We start from the raw sequence: 24,950 nt of genomic DNA, 5'->3' as shown, positions 1-24,950 counted from the left end.
AGTAAAAGCTGCTACTTGTTGTTACCCTGCCTGGCACGCAGCATTAGGGGGCTAAAACAAGGACTGGTTGGCTCGGAGTCGGTATACTGTGTCTGAGTGGGGTATTCATGTTAAACTGCGGCATGGTATCTCAGTGGCCTAGCACTATAAAATCGGCATTAGTCCGGACTGGTTAAAGCAGCCACACACACATACATACACGCACACGTGCATGCACATTGCTACATAAGTGCAATAATCTTAAACGCAATGTTAAACCCCATTTCACCTCCCCTCTGAGATCTATGAGGATCTACCTCTGTTGATCGCTCATAGTTCAAGATAGTAATATTATTGTAATATGTATAGTAATGATTAGGATAAGCTCAATATGTTTCACATCCGAATAGTGCCATTAAGTTTTTCGGATCACATAAGTTGCATGGAATTGAGGTAGGCTTGGTCTGAGGAGCACATCCTGGAAGAAGTGTGAGTTCGTTGACTTCAAAGTTTTTCTGTACTTTTTTTTAGCAACAATAACAATGTGGAAGTAGAGTTGTGAAACCTTAAATTCTATTTTCAATTCAGTTTTGAACCAGCGGAAGATTGGCTTCCCCTAAAAGCTCATTCCTCAAGCAGAAGTAACATATCACCTTACCTCTCGACTCATTAAGGAAACACTTAGCCGGTTGTAGTTTTTACCAGCAATGTCATTATTCATAGCATTGTAAGACGGTAAATATCAGCTAACTGCAAAAACACCACTCCCCGAACAAATGAGGATATAGATAGGCTCTGGTATTGACAACTTCTCGCTCATGTCGTTAGCGCCTGACCCAAGTTAGTTTTATCAATAAAACCATGTCATCAGTTTCATAATTGGCACTGATGAATATTCAAAGGTTATGATAAGGTTTGTTTTCTGGTGATCTCAAGTCTGGCTTTGTCTGCAAATAGGTGTTAGTTTTTTTCTTTATTGTGGAAGTGAATACATCTCCAATGGTGTGGATGTGTTTTGTGGCCTGCGAGTGCATCTGACTTCTTCATGCACAATGACAAGATAGAGGACATGTCAGTCTGTCACAGTGACTGACACCAGGGATTATAATCCTGTAATGCTCTGTTGTCAAAGGAACAGATCACTTCTCAGAATGTGCTGGAAATACTCGTTTGTGACATTTATGTGTCTTTATAATCCTATTCTTCATAAAAAAAAAATATGCACTTGCCAAACCAGAAGAGTTTGGGTTTGTGTTATTTTTGAATGATAACGTGTAAATCTTATGTAATAATTTTTGTCTAGCACAAAATAGGTATCTGATGGTTATTGCAAGTGATGACTGAATTGGGGATCAAAAGCTAGTCAATCAAATGTCAAATAGCATAGGATATAATAGCATTGGGTATAATAGTTAACAAGCTATTGGAGTGCAGGTACATGAACAGCGTCCCTTTCTGCTTGGAATACATGAGGTGAAGATGAACACCACAGCCAACTTGACTGCAGCTGATTGAGGACTAGTTTATGGAATATTAACAGAAGTCAAGTATATCTTCCAGATTTGCCCTTGTCTCATGATTAGTGGTCATTTCTAACCCAGTTAGTCAATTTTCATTGCATTTTCAAATGTGATGGATCCAAAGTATGCAAGCATGGTGTCATGAATGATTAGTTGATGTCAACTTAGAAAGTGTTATGTCCTGTAAGAATAGGTGCAGATTACTATATAATTAAACTGATTTTCAGGTTCAACGAACAATTGCCAAGCAGATTCACCTCATCAAGAGTATAGGCAAGGGGCGTTATGGTGAAGTTTGGAAGGGCAAGTGGAGAGGGGAGAATGTTGCTGTCAAGATATTCTTCACAACAGAAGAGCAAAGCTGGTTCCGTGAAACCGAGCTCTACCAAACTGTCCTCCTAAGACATGACAATATACTCGGTAAGTCCTTCCCAGCGTCCTTTAGATACTGTTGCATTCGTTTATTCAACATTGTTGTTTCATTCTGTTATTTGATGCTGTTTTATGATAGTGTGCTTTCTCCCAATGGTGATTCTGGGGCAGAGAAGGTCCCCATGACCCCATGGCACCAATTTTCCAGAATTTGCCAGAGACTCCATTTGTTAAAAGGATTTTAAAAATGACAACTTCCTCTAAGAACTCCCTGTTGGGAATTCTTGGGCAGATGTTGGCCTCAGTTTCTCATGATGGTCACAAGAGCCAGCTGATGAGGATTAATGGGTACAATGTGTAAATAGTGTTTTGCATCTTGCTGCAATGGCATGGATTGTTTCTCATGCTTTCAACAACTCACTTAATTAGAACCTGTTTACAGTCTGCCATGATATAGCTAGATTGCTTCAGTTGGCGTAAAACAACATGCACTCTGTCACTCATCACAAGTTTGTTGGGGGCGGTCAGGTAGCCTAGTGGTTAAAGCTTGTCAGGCCGAAGACCCGGGTTCTATTCCGTCATGGGTACAATGTGTGAAGCCCATTTTGGTGTCCCCTGCCGTGATATCGCTGGAATATTGCTAAAAGCGGCGTAAAACCATACTCACTCACTCACTCACTCACTCACTCACTCACTCACAAGTTTGTTGACACACCTAGTTTCAAATTTGATGTTAGTTTAGGTCAGTGGTGAATGTGTTCACTCTTCAGACAGCTTTCATTTCCCTTCTGTGTGGATGGTTCTTGTTCTGAATGTTGGTGGCTGAAACACTTCTGGTTCCATGCATACAATTCTGTCAGACGGATGAAGCTGTAGTTCCACTTTTGTCTTTGTGAAGAAAATATTGTCAGATCAACAGGTGTTTCTTGCACTCAGTGCAATCTACGCAGCATCTTTATTCCCCTTCAGAAACAAAACCATGACAGATTGTGTCAAAGGCCATGAGGTGTTGTCTAAGACATAGAAAAAACCCTCTTTGTTCCTTTTTTTGAAAAATGGCTTTATCTGCTGTTATTTGAATCTGTTTACTCTGTCGTGATTACTGCAGACACTCTGATGATAACGCAGGTTACACAGAATCATCTGGTGATATTATATCATACACTGTCAGACTGATAGGGACTTAAGAACACTTGTGAAAATGAGTATAAACAAAGGTCCCCTCCCGGCTGTGATAGGATCGATGTGAAAAGACCAGTAACCTTACAGTCTTCGTTGTTATCACATTGCCCTGGATCACATTTCGGAATGGAGAAATCACTTGATGGGCGGCTTGATTGTACTTCCGGAATCAACAGATTTGACTGATTTCTCAGACTTAAACCTTGTTAAGGTTGATGTATAGTTTCCCTATAATTTGGCATAATGACCTATTGTTGCGTCTTGTTACTTGTTAAAATGCATGTTCTGAATGGTCAATGAATTCCTGGTTCAGAAGCAACTGCAACAATAATAGTGTTATGTCATCATTACAGTTTTAATCATGAGATTGGATTCGAACATTTTTTCAACTATTCATGATCATGAAAAATGAATTTCATTAAATTGAAATTGAAAAATTTCAATTGAATCTCATTGAAAACATCAGGGACATAAGGATAAATTTGTTTTTGTTTGGGGTAGTGTCATCTTCAAACTTTTGACCCATTATTAGACAATTAGAATCTCTTGTTTGAAATATATTTTTCTTAATGTTTTGATGAAAAAATCAATGCCCTGGACATTTATGAATGATGAAACTATATAATTCCTTTGAATACATTATCTCTATTAATTCACAGCCATAAATTCCATTTTTTTCTGTAATCAAACTAACCATTATATAATTATATTTTGATATAGTATGTGTCGTGTAGTAACATTTTTTTATAAAAAATTCTGAATTAAAATGGAACTAAGGTAATAAAGGTTTTTTTAACAATGTAATGCTGCCTTATTGTTTCTGTTTCAAAATTTGAAGCATAACTTGAGTTATTATGCTGTATCAAGGATAGATTAAGAAAAAACTGTGTTTGTCATGGAGAAGCCTAATATGTTATTCCCTTCCTTTGCACTGACTGTCAGCTGTGACTTATATACATCATAGAGATGGGAGGTGGACATTGATTCCAATCACAGTCGCTACAAGTGCCCCACATCAAATTACCAGAACTGACACCATAGATGTACAATCTGATTAGCAGGCTATTTTGTCCTTTGTTTTTGTCACATGTTTAGCTTCCGAGTCTCACAAAAAGTAATAGAAGTCGCGAGCTCTCTAAGTAGATTTGGAGAAAAAAGATGCAAGCGCCTTTGACACTAGCTGTAGCTGCGTGCAGGAAGGAAGATACCCTGATCTGATCTTTTCACAGCTGTGTTGTACAGTGAAACCAGCAAAGGCTTCCCTCAACACCCTCGCCGAATATATTTGCGTTAATTTGATTGGATTTGAGGACTATGGAAAAGAAATTTTGACCTCTGAATACTGAAGAGTAACATGTATTGACGAAGTTGAGCTATTCTATGAGTGACAGGCACTATTTGTGCTACGCGAACAAAACGCGATTTCCTGCTGAGTCCGTCACGTTCTGTGACAGCTGTCAAAGATGCAGCGCTTTTGCCTTAATAAGGCTGTTTGTTCTGGCATGCAATCTGTTTTGCATTGTGCATTGTCTCAAAAACCTGCATGATTGCTTCCCAAGATCTTAAGTATGTTGCAAGTTTTCCTGATTTTACTTTGTAAGTCGACGTTTCTGATGCATGCATGTAACATACATAGCAGAGTTGGTCGGGGAACCATTGGAATACATACAGTTCAAAAGAAGTTAAATAACACTGATTCTTTCAAATAACTACAGTTAATCTTTTATGCCACGACATATGGTAATATGAATGAATTGGGTGTTCTTCAACTTCTTTTGAGTAGTATAATATGGGTGTATTTTTACTTGTTTTATTTGGTGGCTAGTTGTTACAGGGACTTCTATGATCAAGGTGTGTTTACTTCATTCATAAGTATATATACATTGTACCGTATTCGACATAAGCGCCCAGGGTGCTCTCAAAATTAGAAATAGGGGGCTCTTATTTGAATATAATTTTGGTGAAATAGTTGAAAGATTGTAAATTTCATGGTTTATGCTAACAGCCTGAAATGATGCAAAAGAAAAGTCTGTGTGTATTATACACGACAGATATATTTTTCCCAGAATTTAATTGCTCTTAATTAAGGGTGCATAAAACACACGAGTGCGTATTATACACAAATAAATAAGTTTTGTGTACATTGATCAATCGGAAGGGTGCTAATTGGAATTGTTCACTAGCCAATATATTAGCAAATATTGCCATGGGCGCTTATTACGTCTCATTTTGAGTGTTTGTTACTTAAAATAACAAGTGCTAGCAAGTGTAAATTCCTTGAGATCTCATTTGAATTGAACAAGGTTGTTTGGAGACTCGTAAATGTGTATCACTTGTTCATTGCCACATTTAGTACTTCTCTGTGATCTGTGACATGTGAACCCTCAATAATGAGGTATCGAATCATCACAGACAGCCTCTGGAAAATGTATTATGCTCTAACAATGGAAGCAGCTGTATTCAAGATTATAAGAACAAGTTCTTTTCAATCTGGTGCTCAGATCACATGTGCAGCCGTCTAACTTGGAGAGGGCCCAAAGTAATACACACATTGAAATAGTTCTCTTCCGAGATTGTGCTAAAAGGGGTCAAACCAATATAGTAATGAACTACGACTCTTCTGAGATTGTTGGAGCGGATGCACAAAGGGATCCAAATACAGTTGTGTTGAGAGAGGACGACATTCCTTTGAGAAATATGTTCACTCCATGTGTTGAACACTTAATGATGAGAATCCATGTTTTGGATTGTGATTTGAAGGTGTCATTTTTCATTTATGCAGGGGGGCGGTCGGGTAGCCTAGTGGTTAAATGTTCGCTCGACACGCCGAAGATCCGGGTTCGATTCCCGACATGGGTTTAACATGGCACATGTGAATAGAGCAGTGTTTCTCTATCGATGTGTATTGGGCATTGTTTAACATGGCACATGTGAATAGAGCAGTGTTTCTCTATCGATGTGTATTGGGCATTGTTTAACATGGCACATGTGAATAGAGCAGTGTTTCTCTATCGATGTGTATTGGGCATTGTTTAACATGGCACATGTGAATAGAGCAGTGTTTCTCTATCGATGTGTATTGGGCATTGTTTAACATGTCACATGTGAATAGAGCAGTGTTTCTCTATCGATGTGTATTGGGCATTGTTTAACATGTCACATGTGAATAGAGCAGTGTTTCTCTATCGATGTGTATTGGGCATTGTTTAACATGGCACATGTGAATAGAGCAGTGTTCTCCATCGATGCGTATTGGGCATTGTTTAACATGGAACATGTGAATAGAGCAGTGTTTCTCCATCGATGTGTATTGGGCATTGTTTAACATGGCACATGTGAATAGAGCAGTGTTTCTCCATCGATGTGTATTGGGCATTGTTTAACATGGCACATGTGAATAGAGCAGTGTTCTCCATCGATGTGTATTGGGCATTGTTTAACATGGCACATGTGAATAGAGCAGTGTTTCTCTATCAATGTGTATTGGGCATTGTTTAACATGGCACATGTGAATATAGACCTGCATAACGTGAACTGAGCTTTGCTAAACATTACATATGTCTGTTAAGCAATGCTTCAACAAGGCACATGTGAATAGAGCCTTGCCTTAGTGAGAATATCGCAGTCCTGTGGTTAAAATGTTCACTCGTCATGCCAAAGGTTTGATCTATCTACACATGGCGGATGGAACATGTGAAGCACATTTCTGGCAGCCTTCTGGCCACCCCCACCATGAGATTGCCTGAATATTGCTAAGGCCTGTGTAACGCCACAACACTCACTCACTCACTCACTCACTCGCTCACTCGAAAGACATTGGGAATGATGAAATTGGTACAGGTACAATTCAAAAAGATTTCCATGCTTGCCGTAAAAGGCGACCATGCTTGTCGTAAAAGGCGACTAACAGGATCGGGTGGTCAGGTTCGCTTACTTGGTTAATACATGTCAACGTATCCTATTTGCGTGAATCGATGCTCATGATGTCAATCACTGGATTGTCTGGTCCAGGCTCGATTATTTACAAACCGCCGTCATATAGCTGGAATATTGTTGAGTGCGGCGTTAAACAACAAACACTCACTCACTCATAGCATAGGATATATTCTTGTATTGTATCAGGTAGCCACTAATATTTCCATGAAGTACAGTTGTGTCAAGGTCTCCGTGAGATTATGTCTGAGAGTAACAGGAAGGACGTGTTAACTTCAGCTTGATAACGGTTTAAGAATCTACTTCGAAACGTGTATTCATTAAACCAGAAGTTCTTATCCATAAAGTTGAACATTTTCTAATTTACTCACTGACTTCCAAAAGGCCAATCAAAGAGAGTATTGGGTGGATATATCAGTGGATGTGGTACTGTTGTCTGGCATACAGACCCTAAACTCACTCACTAACTCTGAAAAAAGGGCAGTGTGTGCACCCCACTCAGGATCCGCCAGTGGACAGGTCCATGTGTTCCAGCACAGAAAGACTATATGGAGAGTGTTTGTCCCGCCCTGAGCAGGTCTCATCCACTGTTTACACACAGTCTACCATGCATGCAATACACTTGCATTATCCCACCAGATTATTGTTGCGCTGTGATTTTCCTAGGCAGCTGTAACCTGATCGTCCACCAGGGAACACAAGTACTTGTAGTGGTCAGGACTAACCCTGGCCATTCAGGCACAGTCGGAATAATTTCACGAAATTGGCCCAGGAGGTAATGGTATCCGTGGAGACGTACGCAGGACAACAAATGGAGCCATTTGATTTTTCATGTCGGCTCGCGTCGGCATGAAATTGCAAAATTGCTTGGTGCCATATCGGGCGGAGGGTACTGCCAAAATAACAAAAGCTATGTTTGTAGTCTTTACATTGATTTGGGAATTTTTTGAGTGCGTGAACAAAGGCTGCTGCCACAGCCCATCTGAGAGGGTGGTCCACTTGGAGATGGACTTCATTGGTATTGATCTTTCAAGGGTATAATAAAAGTTGTGGCAGGCATGCGAGTGATTCTGAGAACCAGCGTTGCATAATGGAGCTCATTGGAGGGAAACTCATGGGAGAGAGGTTTCCGGAGTTTCTGCTACATGCCTCGGAGTCTTTGATTGGCTACTTTCCCAGCTCTGTCCTGTGATACTCTCCGTAATGGTGTCACTTAGTTGAAGGATTTTCTGCCATTTCAAATTGTAGCCAATATTTAAGAGGAAAATTTGAATGTGTTTTTACCTGGTGGGAAATGTCGTCCATTTCTCCATGATATCTTGGTGTAAGCTGTAATGCAATTTTAAGGCGAGATATAGGCAAAGATCAAGTTATTGTGAATTTACATTTGAGATGGAGACAGGTTTTTAATAGGCTAATCCATGAAAGAATTTATGTGATGAACTTTAATCGTTAAGTTAGGATTAGGAAAACTCATGAAAATATCTTTCAAATGCATGAAACACTTATGGTACTTAATAATATGCTTTTTTATGCTTTTTGATATGCAGGAGAAATGACTTTTTATAGTCTGAGAATATGTAACTATATTTTGATGAAGCAAATACAACTTATAATGAAAGATTCTTGAACTGATACATATAAATATAATTGCAATCTGCAGACAGTTTTAATGACTTCTTCAACAGTTTTTGTCAATTTCCATTGACAAGGTCACTTGCAAGAAAGGCTTATTTACAAGCTAATTCATGAAGATTTAGACATGTTTTTTATGTTTTGTCTCCAATGTTCATTATAAATTGATGTCCAGGCACTATGTTATTGCAATTTATTAAGAACGTTTTATTTAGAGATTATCTAGTCAGTTTGATAACCTTCTATTAAAGGTCAAGGTCAATATTTTATTTGCCCAAAAGCTTACCGGAATGAATCTGTCCTGTATGCCATGATGAAGATAATTACATGACCTTCATTATCTTACAAAACACATAAGTATAACGATGCCCTGTGCACATCAGTAAGATGTTTCCACTGGAACTGTTGATACTTCGGTTACACTTGATCATATCGGAAGTTTTCTCAATTACACAAAATAAAATCAATATCAAGCCTTAAATTTCCAAATGGCATAATTTCTACATGTGTGCTTCTTGCTTAACCTGGGGAAAATCAATGCACTAATTATGTGCCTTCCTCCCCCTTAGGGCACGCCGCACTTGCCTGTCACACGTTAACCTTTCTGGTGGCGAGAAGGCTCCTTCGTCACTCAATCTGCAAAATGCTGGCCATAAGAGCCTTTGTCTCGGTTTCCACAGGGTGAATGTTTCTGATTTGCCACTAAATCTGTGTTCGAAATATCATATTTGAGATAGCTCACCTGGAGTTTGTTGCTGTTCCTGAACTTGTTAACATAATCATATTTGTAAAGCTTACAAATAAGTATATTTCTACGACCTATGTCAGTTGTTTTTCCTTCCTGATGAAGCTGACTGCTTAATGGTTAAGAATGTCACTATTGAAAGATATCTGTCGACCTTTTCTTATGAATGAAGCATCAGTTTTGTGAGTGGATTGGTTCTGTGGTAGGTGGTTTGTTTCAGATTACAAAGGTAAAAAAAAGGCCCCTTTAAACACAAGTGGCATGGATGGATAAGTGATCAGAGGTACCACAATTTGCATGCTGAGTTGCGCCCCTTTGCTATGCTAGGATCTACTGATCTTGGGTTGTATCCCATATTCACACTGAGTATGATACTTGGTTTGTCAAGACCATACCTGTGCTCATAGGTTGCATCAAAGTGGTAAATATGATCTGGGTCCCTTTGGGATTTCAATCCACATTGGCCAATTTGTGGTGTCCATGAAAGCGGCGTAAAACCAAACTCCCCCACCCACCCAAGTCGTGATATACCTGGAATTTTTTTTATTAAAAGTGGCATGAGACCCAACTCACACACTCACTCCTCCCACATTCCACTGACACCCTCATGTGTATCTGCAGTATTATGCCAAGCAGTATAAATCCAAACACATTCATTTGTAAACACCTTGTCAGAATTATTTCAGGTGAGCTACAGAGCGCCTTGACACGACTTTTTTCAGGTTAAGTTTTAAAGAACAGATTCACCTAAAAAGGTTTACAGGCTGAATGTCATGTCTCATTATATTCTACAGTTATCATCTTTTTAACTGAAGTATTATTCAAATAGCCTGACAAAAAGTTTTAATGAGAATGAGAATTTCAATATTGCAAAACCTATCATCATCCATCAGATGCATTGTGACGTCAGTTTTTAGTCCGTTTTGAGCAGTTTCATTTGAATACCCACTCTCTAATATATCTATTCTGAATTTCAAAATTCTCCAAAGTAAAAAGGTGAAATTGTCAGCTGATCTGAGGTTAACAAGATGATTATAAACTCTGATCACACACCTGTGGCTGCTTCCTTTTAATTTTCTTCACTTCCGTACCCAGTGTCTGTCTGTCTCGCTTACGTTTCCTGATTACACTGTAGGCTAGCTGGAATGGGGTTGTCAATTAAGTTACAGAAAATTGATTTTGTTGATACGTCTATGTTTGTGCTTGCCATTTCCTGAAAACATATTACTGAGTCCACTGAGTGTTCGAAGATTCTTTCACATTGCAATATGGAACATTGGGACACCAGCGTGTGAGATTTGCCCCATAACCAAATAATGTCATAATCTGAGTACGTCCAGGATGGAACTACTATTATAGATATGTCTGCAGGTTACGTTTCGCAATTTGATGACTTTCATAGACTGCATGGTGGAAAATAAAACATAGCTTTCAATTGGTAGAGATTTTGTTACATAGCAGTGGGATAGCCCAGTGGTGATAGTGTCCACTCATCCTGCTACAGCCCCGGGTTCAGTTCCCTATATGGGTACTGTATGTGAAGATTCCGGGGTAGAATAGGCGACTAACGGGATCGGGTGGTCAGGCTCGCTGACTTGGTTGATGCATGTCATCGATCCCAATTGCATGGATCGATGCTCATGATGTCAATCACTGGATTGTCTGGTCCAGACTTGATTATTTACAGACCGCCATCATATAGCTGGAATATTGCTGAGTGCGGCGTTAAACAACAAATCAAACCAAACCAAAACAATATGTGAATCCCCTTTCTGGTATCCCCTGCCATGATATTGCTGGAATATTGCTGAAAGCGGCGTAAATCCGTACGCACTCACTAAAATGTTGAGTAAGTACAAGTACGATTTTTATGTTCTGTGTTGAAGACGAGACAAAACACTGTTCGGTTGTTTGATTTGTGTTGGCAGTTAACAACCTCGACTTTTTGTGAGGGCAACTTGGCCCAGGAAGCATTTGGAATGTTGAGTTAGTGGTGGATGCTACTGGTACTACAGGACATGCTTACCCTTACCCAAACACCTGGTGTCATCACTGCATTTCAGTTTTCCCTACAGTGTGGTGTGGTTAAAGTGTTTGCTCAGAACACCTAAAACCCAGGTTCGATTCCCGACATAGGTGAAGCCCATTTCTGGTGTCCTGCACCATGATATTGCTGGAATATTGCTAAAAGCTGCGTAAAACATAATCACTCAGTTTTCCCTACATTTTTTTTACAGCTTTTTATCCTTTTTATCCTTTTAAGGAATCTGTTTCGTTGGATAATCAAGACTGATTATTCTTTCTTTAACAATTTATGTTAACAGCTGTCCTGGATTTAACACATGAATGTGTGTGGATAATGTTGCCCCAACTGTCCATGATAAAACTTCTTCAGTGTTTGCTGAGAAGAAAGACTCTTCTGACGACTTTTGTTTTGTAAATACAGCATATGGATGCACAATTTTGATGATTCCCTCAGCAATCTACACATCTCATCTCAGGGTTAATGTGTGATCCATGCCACTTCTTATGGAAGAAAATGAAATGAAATTCTATTAAATTGAAATTTCAGTTTCAAGAATGATACTTATGTTTCATTCAGGTTATAATGTTTGCTGGAGAAATTGTATTCAAACGATAATGTGATACCAATAACCCAATACTGTATGTTTTAACTACCTAAATCCAATTCTAGAAATCTCATGTGGGCCAAAATCACATCATACAGCTATGAAATGAGTTATAAACCAAATTACTCAGACCATTGGGAGTCTTCATGGTGGTTGTGTCATTTTTGACAAGGATTGCTGGGAAGGCCCCTCCGCAGATGTCCAATTTATCTTGGATTAGGGTGTCACGTTTCTGTAATTGTATCTTGAAAAGAACATCAGTTTGATAACACAGTATTTTGAAAACTATTATGGGTCGTATTTGTGAACTTAAATGGGAAGAAAAATGGAAATTAATGGCTTAGGGGTGAGAGCTGGGCTATAAATACAAAACGGGTTTCACCATTGGAGGCTTCTCTGATAGCTGTTTGTCAGGGTTCCTGTTAACAAATTACATGACAAGAATTAGGTTTCTATCCTGTTTCTTTTGCCGTTTCTATTAGCGTATTCCTTCTCATGTGCTAATGCACCATTTAAGTATTTCTGGAGAGAGAATCAGGACTTGCGGGCAAACAATTTCCTGAAAAAATGCATCGCACCAAGATAAAAGTTGCAGGAAGAGAATATTTGTTATGACATTAAGCTAATTGGTGTCACATATTATCGTGGAGGCCGATGCATGCAGCGATTGTTATGCTGTGGATTGCAGTGGGGCATCTATGTTCTTAGGACTTAATAGCATCAGAATCAGAGTGTGGTGTGGTGTTGGCCACAGGGGATTTCGTACAAAGTTATTCTATATTGTATTACTTAACAGGGTCTGTAAAAGCTGCAACGTTTCCATCTTTATGGTCTGTGTGTTGTGTTGAAATTGTGCTGTAGCTCTGTGAGCGAAGGGTTCTGTGTGAATGAAAGAAACAACTGCCGATCGCTACGGGGTGGTATAAGAAACGAGGCGTTTGTATTCTTGGGACTTGTGTGGAACTAATGGTAATATTTGATCACTGTACATGGACCAATCTGAAAGTAAATCATCGTTGCTGGTGTTCATCCTTTCCATAACTTGATGGTTTGGTACAGGTCCTTTTTTGATGATGTTTTTTGTTGTATACATAATAGATTATGCAGTTATGTAGAACCTGGTATCTTAGTGTCTGAAATGACAAATATCCTTTCTTCAATATCGTATGTTTTCCTGGGGGATTCCAGTTTAGAATAGATCCTCTGCAATCTCTGTCGTATGAAGTAGCTTAAAGGATCAGATGTCAGACTTTCTCATAATATCAATCACTTGCTTGTCTGGTCAGTTATTTACAGGCCACCATCACAGAGCTAGAGGATTGCTGACTGCAGTGTTAATCAACCAACAGGCTTTAAAATAACATGCATGACATGAATATACATTGCCTTTTATTAAGTGGTCAAATGTAACCAATGTTATACTTCTTCTGAGTAAAGTGCAAATTGTAGAACAATTTTTTTGGTACTTTTTATTTTTATGAGATAATAATACCTATGTGGAAGCCTCGGTGGCGGAGAGGGTTAGATCACTAACCTTTAGTGCTGGGTACCTATTTTGACCCGGATCTTCTCAGGTGCCATAGGGGCGGTCGGGTAGCCTAGTGGTTAAAGCGTTCGCTCGTCACGCTGAAGACCTGGGTTCGATTCCCGACATGGGTACAATGTGTGAAGCCCATTTCTGGTGTCTCCCGCCGTGATATTGCTGGAATATTGCTAAAAGTGGCATAAAACCACACTCACTCACTCACTCACTCACTCACTCACTCACAGGTGCCATAACACAGGTACACTGATCAGAGGGCATATAACTGAGGCTGTATGTACATCACAAGATGGTAGTATACATGGTGCAGTCACAATCTAACCCTGTGGTAGCTGTCACAAGATAACACATTTAGCATGGGAAGTGGGTGAAGGACACGCACGTCAGCAAAGCAAAGCAAAGAGTTATGTGGTAAAACCTTTATAATATTGTGATGATAAAGATCCTCTTTAATCATGCCTGTATAAGATTGACTCTGAAACACCCCCATATTGACAGGTATAAGGACTCAATTTACCATGTCGTTCCTGGAATAGTGTTATGTGTAAGGATATATAAAAATAGTTCAAGTATTAATGAACCCTCAAGTATCTTCGTTTCTTGAGCTGAAAAGGGGAAGAGTATAGGCTGCTGGAGCTGATAAGAGTTGAATGGTGGTGAATGCTATATTAAATATTTCCTCTGGGATCTGAAGAGATTAGAACTCAACTCTAAAGTGCTAATGCTGGCATTTTATGCTGTTCTTATTAAGAGTGTAACGGTATGTCAAACTATCGATGTATTGCAATTGTTTGCTCTATGATTGTACAATATATTGATATGATTTATGAACGCCAATAGTATTGTCCTTAGTATGCAAAATGATTGATAGTTTCAATAGTCACTATTAGTTATAAGTAAAACAAATTATGCATCTGAAAACCCAGTTTTTGCAGTTGAATTTCAAACCTTTCATGTGCTGTTTTGCAAGGATTAAAACAAAGTTATATTGAGTTGCTTCCCTTGGTCGACTTTGGCATTGTTGGCAATACATTATTCAGTATTCACATTGATCAATTTATTTATCAAGCCTTAAAGTTGGTTTAACATTGTCTCACTACTATTGCAGTAGTGTTGGGTACTATTGTAATACAATCACAGTTGTGAAAATATCCCCATTAGATATGAATTAGTATGATGCTGATCCTAACACATTTTGGGACAATGGGATCAGTGATTAAAAGCCTTTGCTCGTCCCACAGAAAGTCTGGGTTCGTGTTTACACATGGGTAGAGTGTGTGAAGATCAGTTCTTGTGTCCTCTGTCAATATATTGCTGGAATATTACTTAAAGTAGTGTAAATCTATACTTATAAACATTTTGGAGAGAGTATATGACACCAGCAGCTCCATGCACATATTTGCTGTCCTATTTCATTGTCCGAGGTTGTACTGAGAACACATGTTAAATGAGTTGATATCAGTGTGTAATAACTCCTGCGAATATCCTGCCTCTATTACATCAATGCCATAAATCCTGTATTTGGGCGGGCATCACACTATAAAAAAGTCAGATTTTCAGCATAAGTCCTCTTCAGATTCAACTATCCATAAGCAGTTGTACAGGCAATAGTATTCTCCGCTAATCAATGCCATTGGTTGCAGGTTTCATTGCTGCTGACATCAAGGGGACAGGGTCTTGGACTCAGTTGTTTCTGATCACGGACTACCATGAGAATGGATCCCTATATGATTACCTCAAGCTTCATACACTGGACACCCACGAGATGCTGCTTCTATGTCACAGTGCTTCCTGTGGCATCTCTCATCTCCATACAGAGATATTTGGCACCAGAGGTCAGTAGGGGGAATAACTCATTTCTACCTTTCTAAGGGGAGATAACTAATGACCTTTTTATGACCTTTTATGTTTGTTGTTTTGCACTTTGTTAATGGATGTAACGTTGCAAAGAATATTTTCAGTATGTGGTTTGATTCACATGTTGCTTGAGATTATGAAACAAATTATTCTATATTTTTCTAGTTTCATAAGGGTTTGGTTATGTATTAATATTGGGTGCTTGGTCAGAGGGAATCGGGTGGGTCACAAAAAATAATACATATTTGATTAGGGTCATGAAAAAATGGACACTTTATAGGAAAATATAATGTTCTTTTGCATTTTGGGGTTTTTTTCAGGGAGGGTCTTGAACAAAAATCATGAGGACATGGGAGGGTCATCCAAAAATATGACAATCTGATAATTGTTTTCTGTACATTTGGGCATCAAAAACCTCTGATCCGCCCCTCACTGTAATAATTGACAGGTTACTTTGAAAGTTGAATATAACCGTAATTTTATGATGAATAAATTGAAGATTGTCACAGTCGTAATCACAGAACATACACCTCTGACTTTCAGGAAAGCCAGCAATTGCTCACCGAGACATCAAGACAAAGAACATCCTGGTAAAGAAGAATGGTACATGCTGTATCGCTGATCTGGGCCTGGCTGTCAGATACATCAGGTACGTGTTGATGGAGTGGCTGGAAGAAAATGCTGTTGGGGGGTATAGGTGGAATTTTCAACATTATCAGGGCTTGGAGAAAGTCACTTGTATAAACATGCATTGTTTCTGAAAGAACAACTGTTTTTATTGTCTTGAATGACATGAGGAAACCTGTTGTATCACTGCAGAAAAGTTACACTCTAGATAAAGTGGAACCAGATTTCTGATATTTAGGCGAGCCTCTTACAGCCTGACATGAGATATCACTCTTCCAGAAACTAAAGGTTCACAGATAGAAGTTTTTGCTTGAATTCATGTGTGGCCAAGGAAGAAACAAAGTTTTGGACGGTACCTAGATTAATGTACCATACATATAGGCCAAAGACCCTTGAAGACCAACTTAACCTGTTCATGCAACAAAACAGTTTCTTGTGTAATCTTACTTGTAGATAATGGTAGTTTTTTCCTGAATTAATGCCAGTGATTGACACCAGCTGTGCAGCCCTTGTTCCTGTTAGAGTGGGATGTGTTATAAGTCTCAAATGTATCATCAGAGTGATATAATGCATGCTGTTTTGGGATGTGTTTGCAGTGAAAGCAGTGAGGTAGATATTGCTCCCAACACTCGATCTGGTACAAAACGGTACATGGCGCCAGAGGTGCTGGAGGACAGAGTCAACAAGAACCACTTCGATGCCTACAAACAGGCTGACATGTACGCCTTCGGGCTGGTGGTGTGGGAGGTGGCAAGAAGGTGTATAATCGGAGGTAGGTGGATGGCCATGATGGCATGATTTGCGTGTGGAAGTTTGACCTCACCGGACTTAAAGTCAAATGACCTTGTGTCATGGTGCGTTGCCAACCGTCTGTCTAGTCAATTGTCAGGATGTCCATCCATTAACTTTTGCATTTTGGAATCTTCTCTGATACTACAAGGCCAATATGAAGCTGAAACTTTTTATGGGCAATCCCATCTCTCAAAAAAGTGCTCATAGAATTCTGTTAAAATTTTAAACATGGCCTCCATCATGCAGATCAGCTTCAGAGCCTTGCTGCTGTATATTTTTCATGTTTTCGTTGATTGCTGTAAATCTGGAAAGATTTGTTAGTTGGAAAGTCTTGAGAAAACTACAAGTGACACACACTCGCAATCGTTTAACGTCGCAATTACTTTTGCAGACCAACAAGAACATAATCTAACAGGACATGTTCATTTTCACTTCCACACATTTTCAAACCAGCTAGTATATGATTAAACATATTTAGATCCCTCATGCCTTGTTTCCTTAGAATAGGTCTTCAGCAACCCATTCTTGTCGTAAAAGGCGACTATGCGTGTCGAAAAGGTGACTAACGGGATCGGGTGGTCAGGCTCGCTGACTTGATTGATACATGTCATCGATCCCAATTGCGTGGATCGATGCTCATGATGTCAATCACTGGATTGTCTGGTCCAGACTCGATTATTTTACAGACTGCCATCATATAGCTGGAATATTGCTGAGTGTAGCGTTAAACAACAAACAAACAAATAAATGTTTCCTTAATTACACCTGGTCACGTTGTGTCACTTACCTGCCACATCTTGTGAAGTTGCTGACACAACACTAAGTAGTCCAGACATACGCCAGCCATGTGAATTGTTGTACAAATTTCAACTTTCCTTGTCAACTACAACACTTGCATCTGTAGTTGAAAACAGACACGAGTAACCTTTTCATCACGCTGCTTCCTACTCCTTTAGAAAATGGTCAAATGTATGAAATATCACATATGGGATAACATTTTCTTAGTAAAGTACAGATTCTAGTACTTTTGGGGGGTTGAGTCCCTTCTGGGATTTGAACCCACACTGCCAGAGCTATCGGCCATGGGAGCCTGTCAGAGGGGTACACAAAGTACAGGATCTAGACTACCAGTTGTCAGGGCTTTCATTTTTGTGGAAGCCTTGGTGGCTGAGTGGGTTAGATTGCTGACTTTGTGTGCTGGCAATTAAGTGCCTCACTCTGGCAGTGTGGGTTCAAATCCCAGACGGGACTCAACCAAAAAAAGTACTAGAATCTGTATTTTACTAAGAAAGTGTTTTCCCAAACATAACATTTGTTACATGTACAAAAGCAGCTTTGATCTTTGGTAGGGTGTCGCAAAACTTTCCAGGCACAGTTAAGGATTTTGTTTAGCCACTTGCTATTATTTCAATTGGCAAAACGTCCCTAAGTTACAGTATGCATTTTTATAGTTTGGGAATTGTTCTCTGTAAACATAGGCAGAATAGGTTCAAAGTACACTTGATCATTATGAGAGCTAACTGAAGTGGTTAGGTGTCTATATTATGTGATCAGGGAGAGATCAGACAGTGTTTTGTCCGAGTGTGATTAGTTAGAGTTATTTGTTGTGTTGATGCAGGGATTGCAGAGGACCATGCGCTGCCCTACTTCGACTGTCTTCACAGCGATCCCAGCTTTGAGGATGTCAGGAAGATAGTTTGTGTTGAACAGATCCGACCAGCCATACCCAATCGATGGATCTCGGATCCCGTAAGTAGTCGCCAGCATTTAGTACTTATAAAATGTCAATTTGGCAGTCTCAGTGTTCATGGTACAGCTGATTCTTGCCAACAGTTAAACATGTGTTAATTCAGTTGCGAGGCAAGTTGCAGCCTCTTTGTTGTAAGACAGTGCTATATTTTGTGACCTTTCAAAGTCAGCATAACCCAAAGACTGTTTCTTGTTCTTACTTGGTTCAGATATCAGATAGCCATGAACTGGTGCCTTTTGCTAAGTAAGAATTTTGAAAATTGTATTTATTTCCGGATTTCATGACGAACAAACTCCAATCAATCGACCATTGATGAACAGTTTGTATTTCCTTACCAATCAAGTTAAAAACTTTACTTTTTTTTGTTTTGAAATTTTCTCGTCGTCTGTTTTATTTTTCGAAATTCCATCAAAACATGAAGTACATTCCAATGATAACCATTGCTCCCAGTGATCTTCTCATAGTAACACCTTCCTACTGAGATGATTAAGGGCACCAGGCAGCTTGCAGTGTATTATTCTGTCAGGAAGTGGAATGGGGTTATAGGAATGGGTGCTGTCTGTCCATCCTTCCGTCCGTCACATTTTTTTGCAGAACAGAACTCATAAACCATGCGAGATATTTTAATCAAACTTGGCACATAGATAGGTCTAGTAGTGAACTGGTGTTTTTTTATAGTTTGGGATTTTTTAAACATTTATTTTTCTAGTTTCCATGGCAGCAACTTTGACTTGAAAATGGTGGTATTCGTGAGGGATATGATTTTTTCATGCTTGTTTGAAGCAGAATTTTTTTGCAATTTCTTGTCTCTTAAGTAACTACTTTGTTTCCTGTGTGTCTGACCTTGTCTCTGCCTTGCCTCCACAGTACATGAAGATCCTGACAAAGGTGATGATCGAGTGCTGGAGCCCTAACCCAGCAGCCAGACTCACATCATTGCGTGTTAAAAAGACACTGGGAAAGATGCTGGAGAGCATTGAACTCCACACAAAGCTGTCGTCTCAGTCATGATGACATCGGGCAGACAGGAGCTAAACTTAATCAGGGAATGCTGAATATATAGTGCTGTGTACAGATGCTTGTTCTCATGGAAGAGGAGACCACTTGTCCCACCGACCCAGCGTGCAACTGAACGCGGAGTGCGGAGTCAGCCACGTCCATGCCTCTTGTCCCAGACGAATGTGGCAGCACGTGCAGCGTGGAGTGCACCCTGCTTTGTGCAGGCTGCACAGTCATGCATGTCTGGTTTCATGCATTTTGTAAACTGATTGCTCAACCACAGGAATATATGAAGTCAGGATATGGTGTATTCAGATAAGGGTAGATCAGGCAGACTTCAGTGAAGGAATCATTAGATCTACACCAAAGCTAATCATTGATTCAATTGTTTTCATGGAACGTTTGGTTTAATTTGCTGATTTCATAGGTCCATTCATCGCATATTGTGTGAAATACACTTGAAACTGTTTTGTTTTTTTCTCTACTGATTTGAGACCTTCGTGGATGGACCCAGGCTTTGTTGGTCTAAGGGAGATAACTCTATTTGCTACAAATGAATAACTTCTATTTAAGATACATGCCCATCAGTACGGAGAAAATTATTCTTTCATGCTATCCATTGCTTCCTTCCTTTTTACGTCTCTGGAATTATTCTCATTTTTTTCTTATGCTATTTTTAAAGCATAAATCCTTTCACCCTTGTGATTAGAAACTTGGATGTGCTTAACCATCTTTGGGAAATTGAGTTTATGGGTGTACTGCCAAATGTTTATCACAAGTTCGAAAGACATTGAGAATGATGAAATTGGTACAGGTACAAGTCAAAAAGATTTCCATACTTGCTGTTAAAGGCGACTTTGCTTGTCGTAAAAGGCGACTATGAGATCGGGTGGTCAGGCTCGCTGACATGTCATCAATCCCAATTGCGTGGATCGATGCTCATGATGTCAATCACTGGGTTGTCTGGTCCAGACTCGATTATTTACAGACAGCCATCATATAGCTGGAATATTGCTGAATACTGCGTTAAACAACAAACAAACAACCAACCAACCAACAACAAAAAGATTTACTGAAGTCTTCGTCTTACTGGATTATCTCCCTTTGACCACAGTCTACCATTGAATGAGCTTGATCAAACTTATAGGATAGACTTGCTCTAGCGAACTAGTGACCTAATCTCTCCCACCAAGGACAGTCTTTAAATGGCATTTTATAATTTATTTACAAAATTGTTTCATTGACCCATATATGAATCAGCTTTACTCTATTCATCAGCAAGAACAAACCTACCACATCCATCTTTTTATACCCAATCACATAATGGCAATATGTTGTTTTAATTCTAAGCATTATTTGAATGACTGCAAATATCATTTGAATTGTTTTATTTCCATGCTCAATAATTGTTTGTGATAAATTATAATTTATGTGCAGACCTGTTTGAAAAGAGAATGGCATGGATGCCATTTCGGGTACATATGATATGTATAAGTCTTGTTAAATGATACGAAATAGTGGATATTGAATCTATCTTAAATATAAGGCAGAAATTGTCAGTTCAGTGTTGAAAATCTTCAATTTGTATTTATGAGAAATGTTTTTCGTTGGCACCAATGTTTCAATGCTTATCACATATAGGTCAGTTAGACGTCATCTTTGTACATAGGAACCTAGAACATTATTCAAAGTGTACAGTTTTCATAGCATAAAGCATCATGAAGTCCATTTCCATGGTAACATACCACTCTTGTACATAGGTCATTCTGACGTCATAGATAACCCAAATTGTATTTATTTTTATGTAGTTTACTGTACCATATCAAGTCACAATAGCGGTTCTTTTATGAAGAAACCTCTGTTTGTATATATGTACATATATATATGTGTTTTTCCCCCCGACAGCCCAACTGTGAAATAACATGCCAAACATTGCTGTACTTGAAGTCTGTTGTCCCAGTTTTACATAGTTTTAGCATACTCATTTTAATCAAAAATTGATTGTGCAAATATGAATGAAATCAAACTGTTTTAAGTGTTACTGAGAAGTGATTATGGCTGTAGCAATATTTGTACTTAACCAGACGATGCCAATTTTGTGAGTTAGTTAGTAATATGTTTCTTAAACATGCCTCATCTTGTTGAGTTTTAGATATCTCATAGTTATGTCTTATGCAGTAAATGAATGTACAAGTTTGAAAAACGTTCCAGAAAATGTTATGTCTGTTGTACTTAGAGCTGCTGGGTAATCAAGTGATACTGCAACCTTTGCATTTATTTACGATGGTGCAAGAATATCTTGCCCCGCAGAACCATATAGCAACCATAGTGGTTGTTTCAACTTCCGTATGACACTGACACGTCACCCATGTCACTCAATTTACTCTGTGAGGAACATGTGCACATTAAGCTTCCAATTAAAATAAGCTTGGAATTTTGATCAATTTGCACACTTTGTGCAGAAACAGTTTGAGTCTGCTAGTGCAAACTTGTTTGGGGCATGTTTTGGGGTAAATTTCTCATCCTATGGGCATTTTACTGACATTACGTGATGGAAAGAAATTTAGCATGGGATTCAGAATAGAGGCTGAAATTAAACATTACTAAAACAGAGCTTCTACAAAACCTGATATTTGGACAGGCATCAAGTTTGCCTTGATCTTGAATTAACATTTCACCAAATCTCAAAGATAAACATAACTACAATTTGGGAATAGAGTTCTGATGACTAAAATTCATTTGAAAGACAAGTTGTAGCCTTGAAATATGCCTTGTCCCCATGTGCAGTGGGTGGCCTGTGAGTGTCGAGTACTCTTACCTCAGTCAGGTAGATTGTAAGCAATCTCGTAGAGGCTTCCATTTCTGTTGTCAGAGGCTGTCGTCCGTCGCTGTCGTCCGTCGCTGTCGTCCAGCTTCTTCATGTTATTCTCCTAGTCTTCCAGTCTTATAGATGCAACTGTTTATGTCAATTTCTGTCAACCAGGCCAGTTGGAATGTCAGTTTCCTTGTATAATTTGCCAGGTCGGAGGAAGATCACAGGTGATGTCGTGTTCATTAACTTGAGTGTTAAAGTCAATAGCTTAATGAGTTATTAAACAAAATACATTTTGTACCTCATCTGATCTTTTCAACATATTTAACAGTTTTTCCAACTTAATTCAGTGATAATGTAACTATGAATTTTTTAATGAAGTTATACAACACTTATGTGTAATTCATGATGTTTCTATCATAGCTTGTAAATGGCTCTTTAAGACATTTTGTAAGTCTTTTCAATGGATAAATTAATTTTGAAAAGTTATCTAACATTTTACATGTTAGGCAGGAATTCCTCCAGTGTTTTTTTAAACTGAATGTTGTCAATTGTTTCCTGCTTATTGTATGACAGTTATTCCTTCAATGAAATATATATATACATATATATTTGATAACAATCAGAACCCATACAGCAATACAATAGATAGATTTTGATTTGGCATTACCGTTAAATTATTTCATTTGACCCTTTTCTGTTATTGAGGATAACAGGTGTCATGTATTGACGTAAACAAGACCTACTTCCGTGAAACTATGTTTAACCATCAGATTCAGTTCTACTTCTTTAAACAAATGTCAATGGTGTGATACCGTGAAGGGTATGTTTTATGTAGCAATGGAGTTTGTTTCTCTGTTTAAAGGTTCATGACTTTCACAAATCTCTTTCATTGCTTTGCTGTGTAAGCCTTGCAATAATTCTAGCATTTGTTGGCTATATTTGTAATATAATTGTGCTTCGACAAAAACATACTCCATGACTTTGTGTAGACCATGAGACAATGAAAATTCTGACAATTAAATTGTTTCACAATAGAAAATAAAATAAAAATCTGCCATTCTAACAACATTTTTCAGGTGGGGAACTGTCTTCTGTTTCAAATCAATCCTGTAGGTTTCAGAAGGTTAAATAGTTTCATGGAAGGAAAAATACTTGTTCTATATACATATAGCTCCAAATGTAATAATCATTAGTGATCTCAAGAAATGATTGACAGCTTTAGGAACCGCTGCGTTAGACTACATGTATTTTGAATGACTAACTCGTCAGGGAGAAAAGGTCTCCTACCCCCAACCCACCACCAGGTTTGCTACTTAATTATACAGTGTGTAATCATCTTGAGTAATACAGTAGATACTCATGTGATCATCTTTGTAGCCTATTAATAATATTTTGTTGAGAAAAAATCAAAATGCTTACATTTTTATGGATAATTTACATGATTTGAATGTATGGATTTTTAACCAGTTGTACATTGTCTTTGGCTGTAATATGGCTCAAAGAGCTTTTGAATGTATATTTTGTAAATATTTCTATAACCACTGGGCGAACCTTGATTTCTGTTAGCTTATGAAGTGAGATCATGTTGAAGCTAGAAACAGGTCTTGTATCATTAGGAGGAGAGGGGCATTTGGTTCAGTAATTAATGTGGTCATGAAACGGTGAGTGGACAGTTTCTTCAGTGAGTGAGTTTGGCTTAATGACGCTTTGAAAGGTTTCACAGTTATGTCACGGTTTATCAGCTCAATGTGGGATGGAAGTGATGTAAGGCTTGGACTTTCGCCACTTTACCTCAGGACAAACCTGGGATTTAAACCCACGATCATAGGTTTCTGGCAGGTCTGAGGGACGCAACTCTGCACTAAGAATTGTGGTGTCTGAGACACTTGGGCCACTCAAACCATCACCAATTTCTTCAGATAGGAAACGGTGACTGAACATTTACAGTCACAAGCCGATTTCTTTGTCCCACTTTTGAGCACTAACTTATAGAATAAGGGCAAGCCTGCAAGCTATCAGAATCCCTCTCGGGCTTTGAGCTTTGTTACGCTCATGGGTAGAGAATACTGTGGGGGGGGGGGGGGGGGGGACAGAAACCACGTTGTGGTGGTGTCAATCATTATGTATCAATACTGTGGTGGTAGTATGATTTGTTTTTATTCCCAAAAATTAAGAGATCGTGTGTCATATATTCTGGTGTCAGATCAATCCTGTCCCGAATTGACAACATCCAGACCACAGGTGGGCCTCATGGTCTAAGGTACCACATCTCACTGTGAAGAGTTGCATACCTTTGCGATGCCAGTATCTGCTGATTACAGTCCAGCGTCTTACCTGTGTCTTTGGATTTCACCGAAGTGATCAGGTCTACAGCGTGCATCATGTTGAGCTTTTACTCTGATGTTAAGCTTTTCGAGTCATAATGTAACTGAAAAACTGTGTAAAGCATCATGGAAGCCACACGCTTACCGATTATTTCACTGTATTGGATGTTGTAGCTCCAATAAGCAACTTCTAAACCAGTCTATAAGTAATCTCTTTATGTGCCACATACTAAGCCCAAAAATGTAC

General features: G+C 38.8%; 1 protein-coding gene across 1 annotated transcript in view; it reads left to right on the top strand.

Moving 5' to 3' along the window:
- LOC139469813 (bone morphogenetic protein receptor type-1B-like) overlaps positions 1-24,458 on the top strand; it is a 72,979-nt gene extending 48,521 nt beyond the window's left edge. The window contains exons 6-11 of the mRNA XM_071252112.1: positions 1,727-1,919; positions 15,183-15,374; positions 15,940-16,045; positions 16,620-16,795; positions 18,434-18,564; positions 19,433-24,458. Coding sequence (XP_071108213.1) covers positions 1,727-1,919; positions 15,183-15,374; positions 15,940-16,045; positions 16,620-16,795; positions 18,434-18,564; positions 19,433-19,576 — 942 coding nt within the window. The 3' untranslated portion in view covers positions 19,577-24,458. The remainder of the gene's footprint in view (positions 1-1,726; positions 1,920-15,182; positions 15,375-15,939; positions 16,046-16,619; positions 16,796-18,433; positions 18,565-19,432) is intronic.
- Positions 24,459-24,950: the final 492 nt, after the last annotated feature.

Source organism: Haliotis cracherodii, unplaced genomic scaffold (genome assembly GCF_022045235.1).
Source record: "Haliotis cracherodii isolate W230 unplaced genomic scaffold, xgHalCrac1.p SCAF_2, whole genome shotgun sequence".
NCBI classification, from domain to species: domain Eukaryota; kingdom Metazoa; phylum Mollusca; class Gastropoda; order Lepetellida; family Haliotidae; genus Haliotis; species Haliotis cracherodii.
Note: the sequence above shows the minus strand (reverse complement) of the source record. Positions and strands in the feature narration are given on the sequence as shown.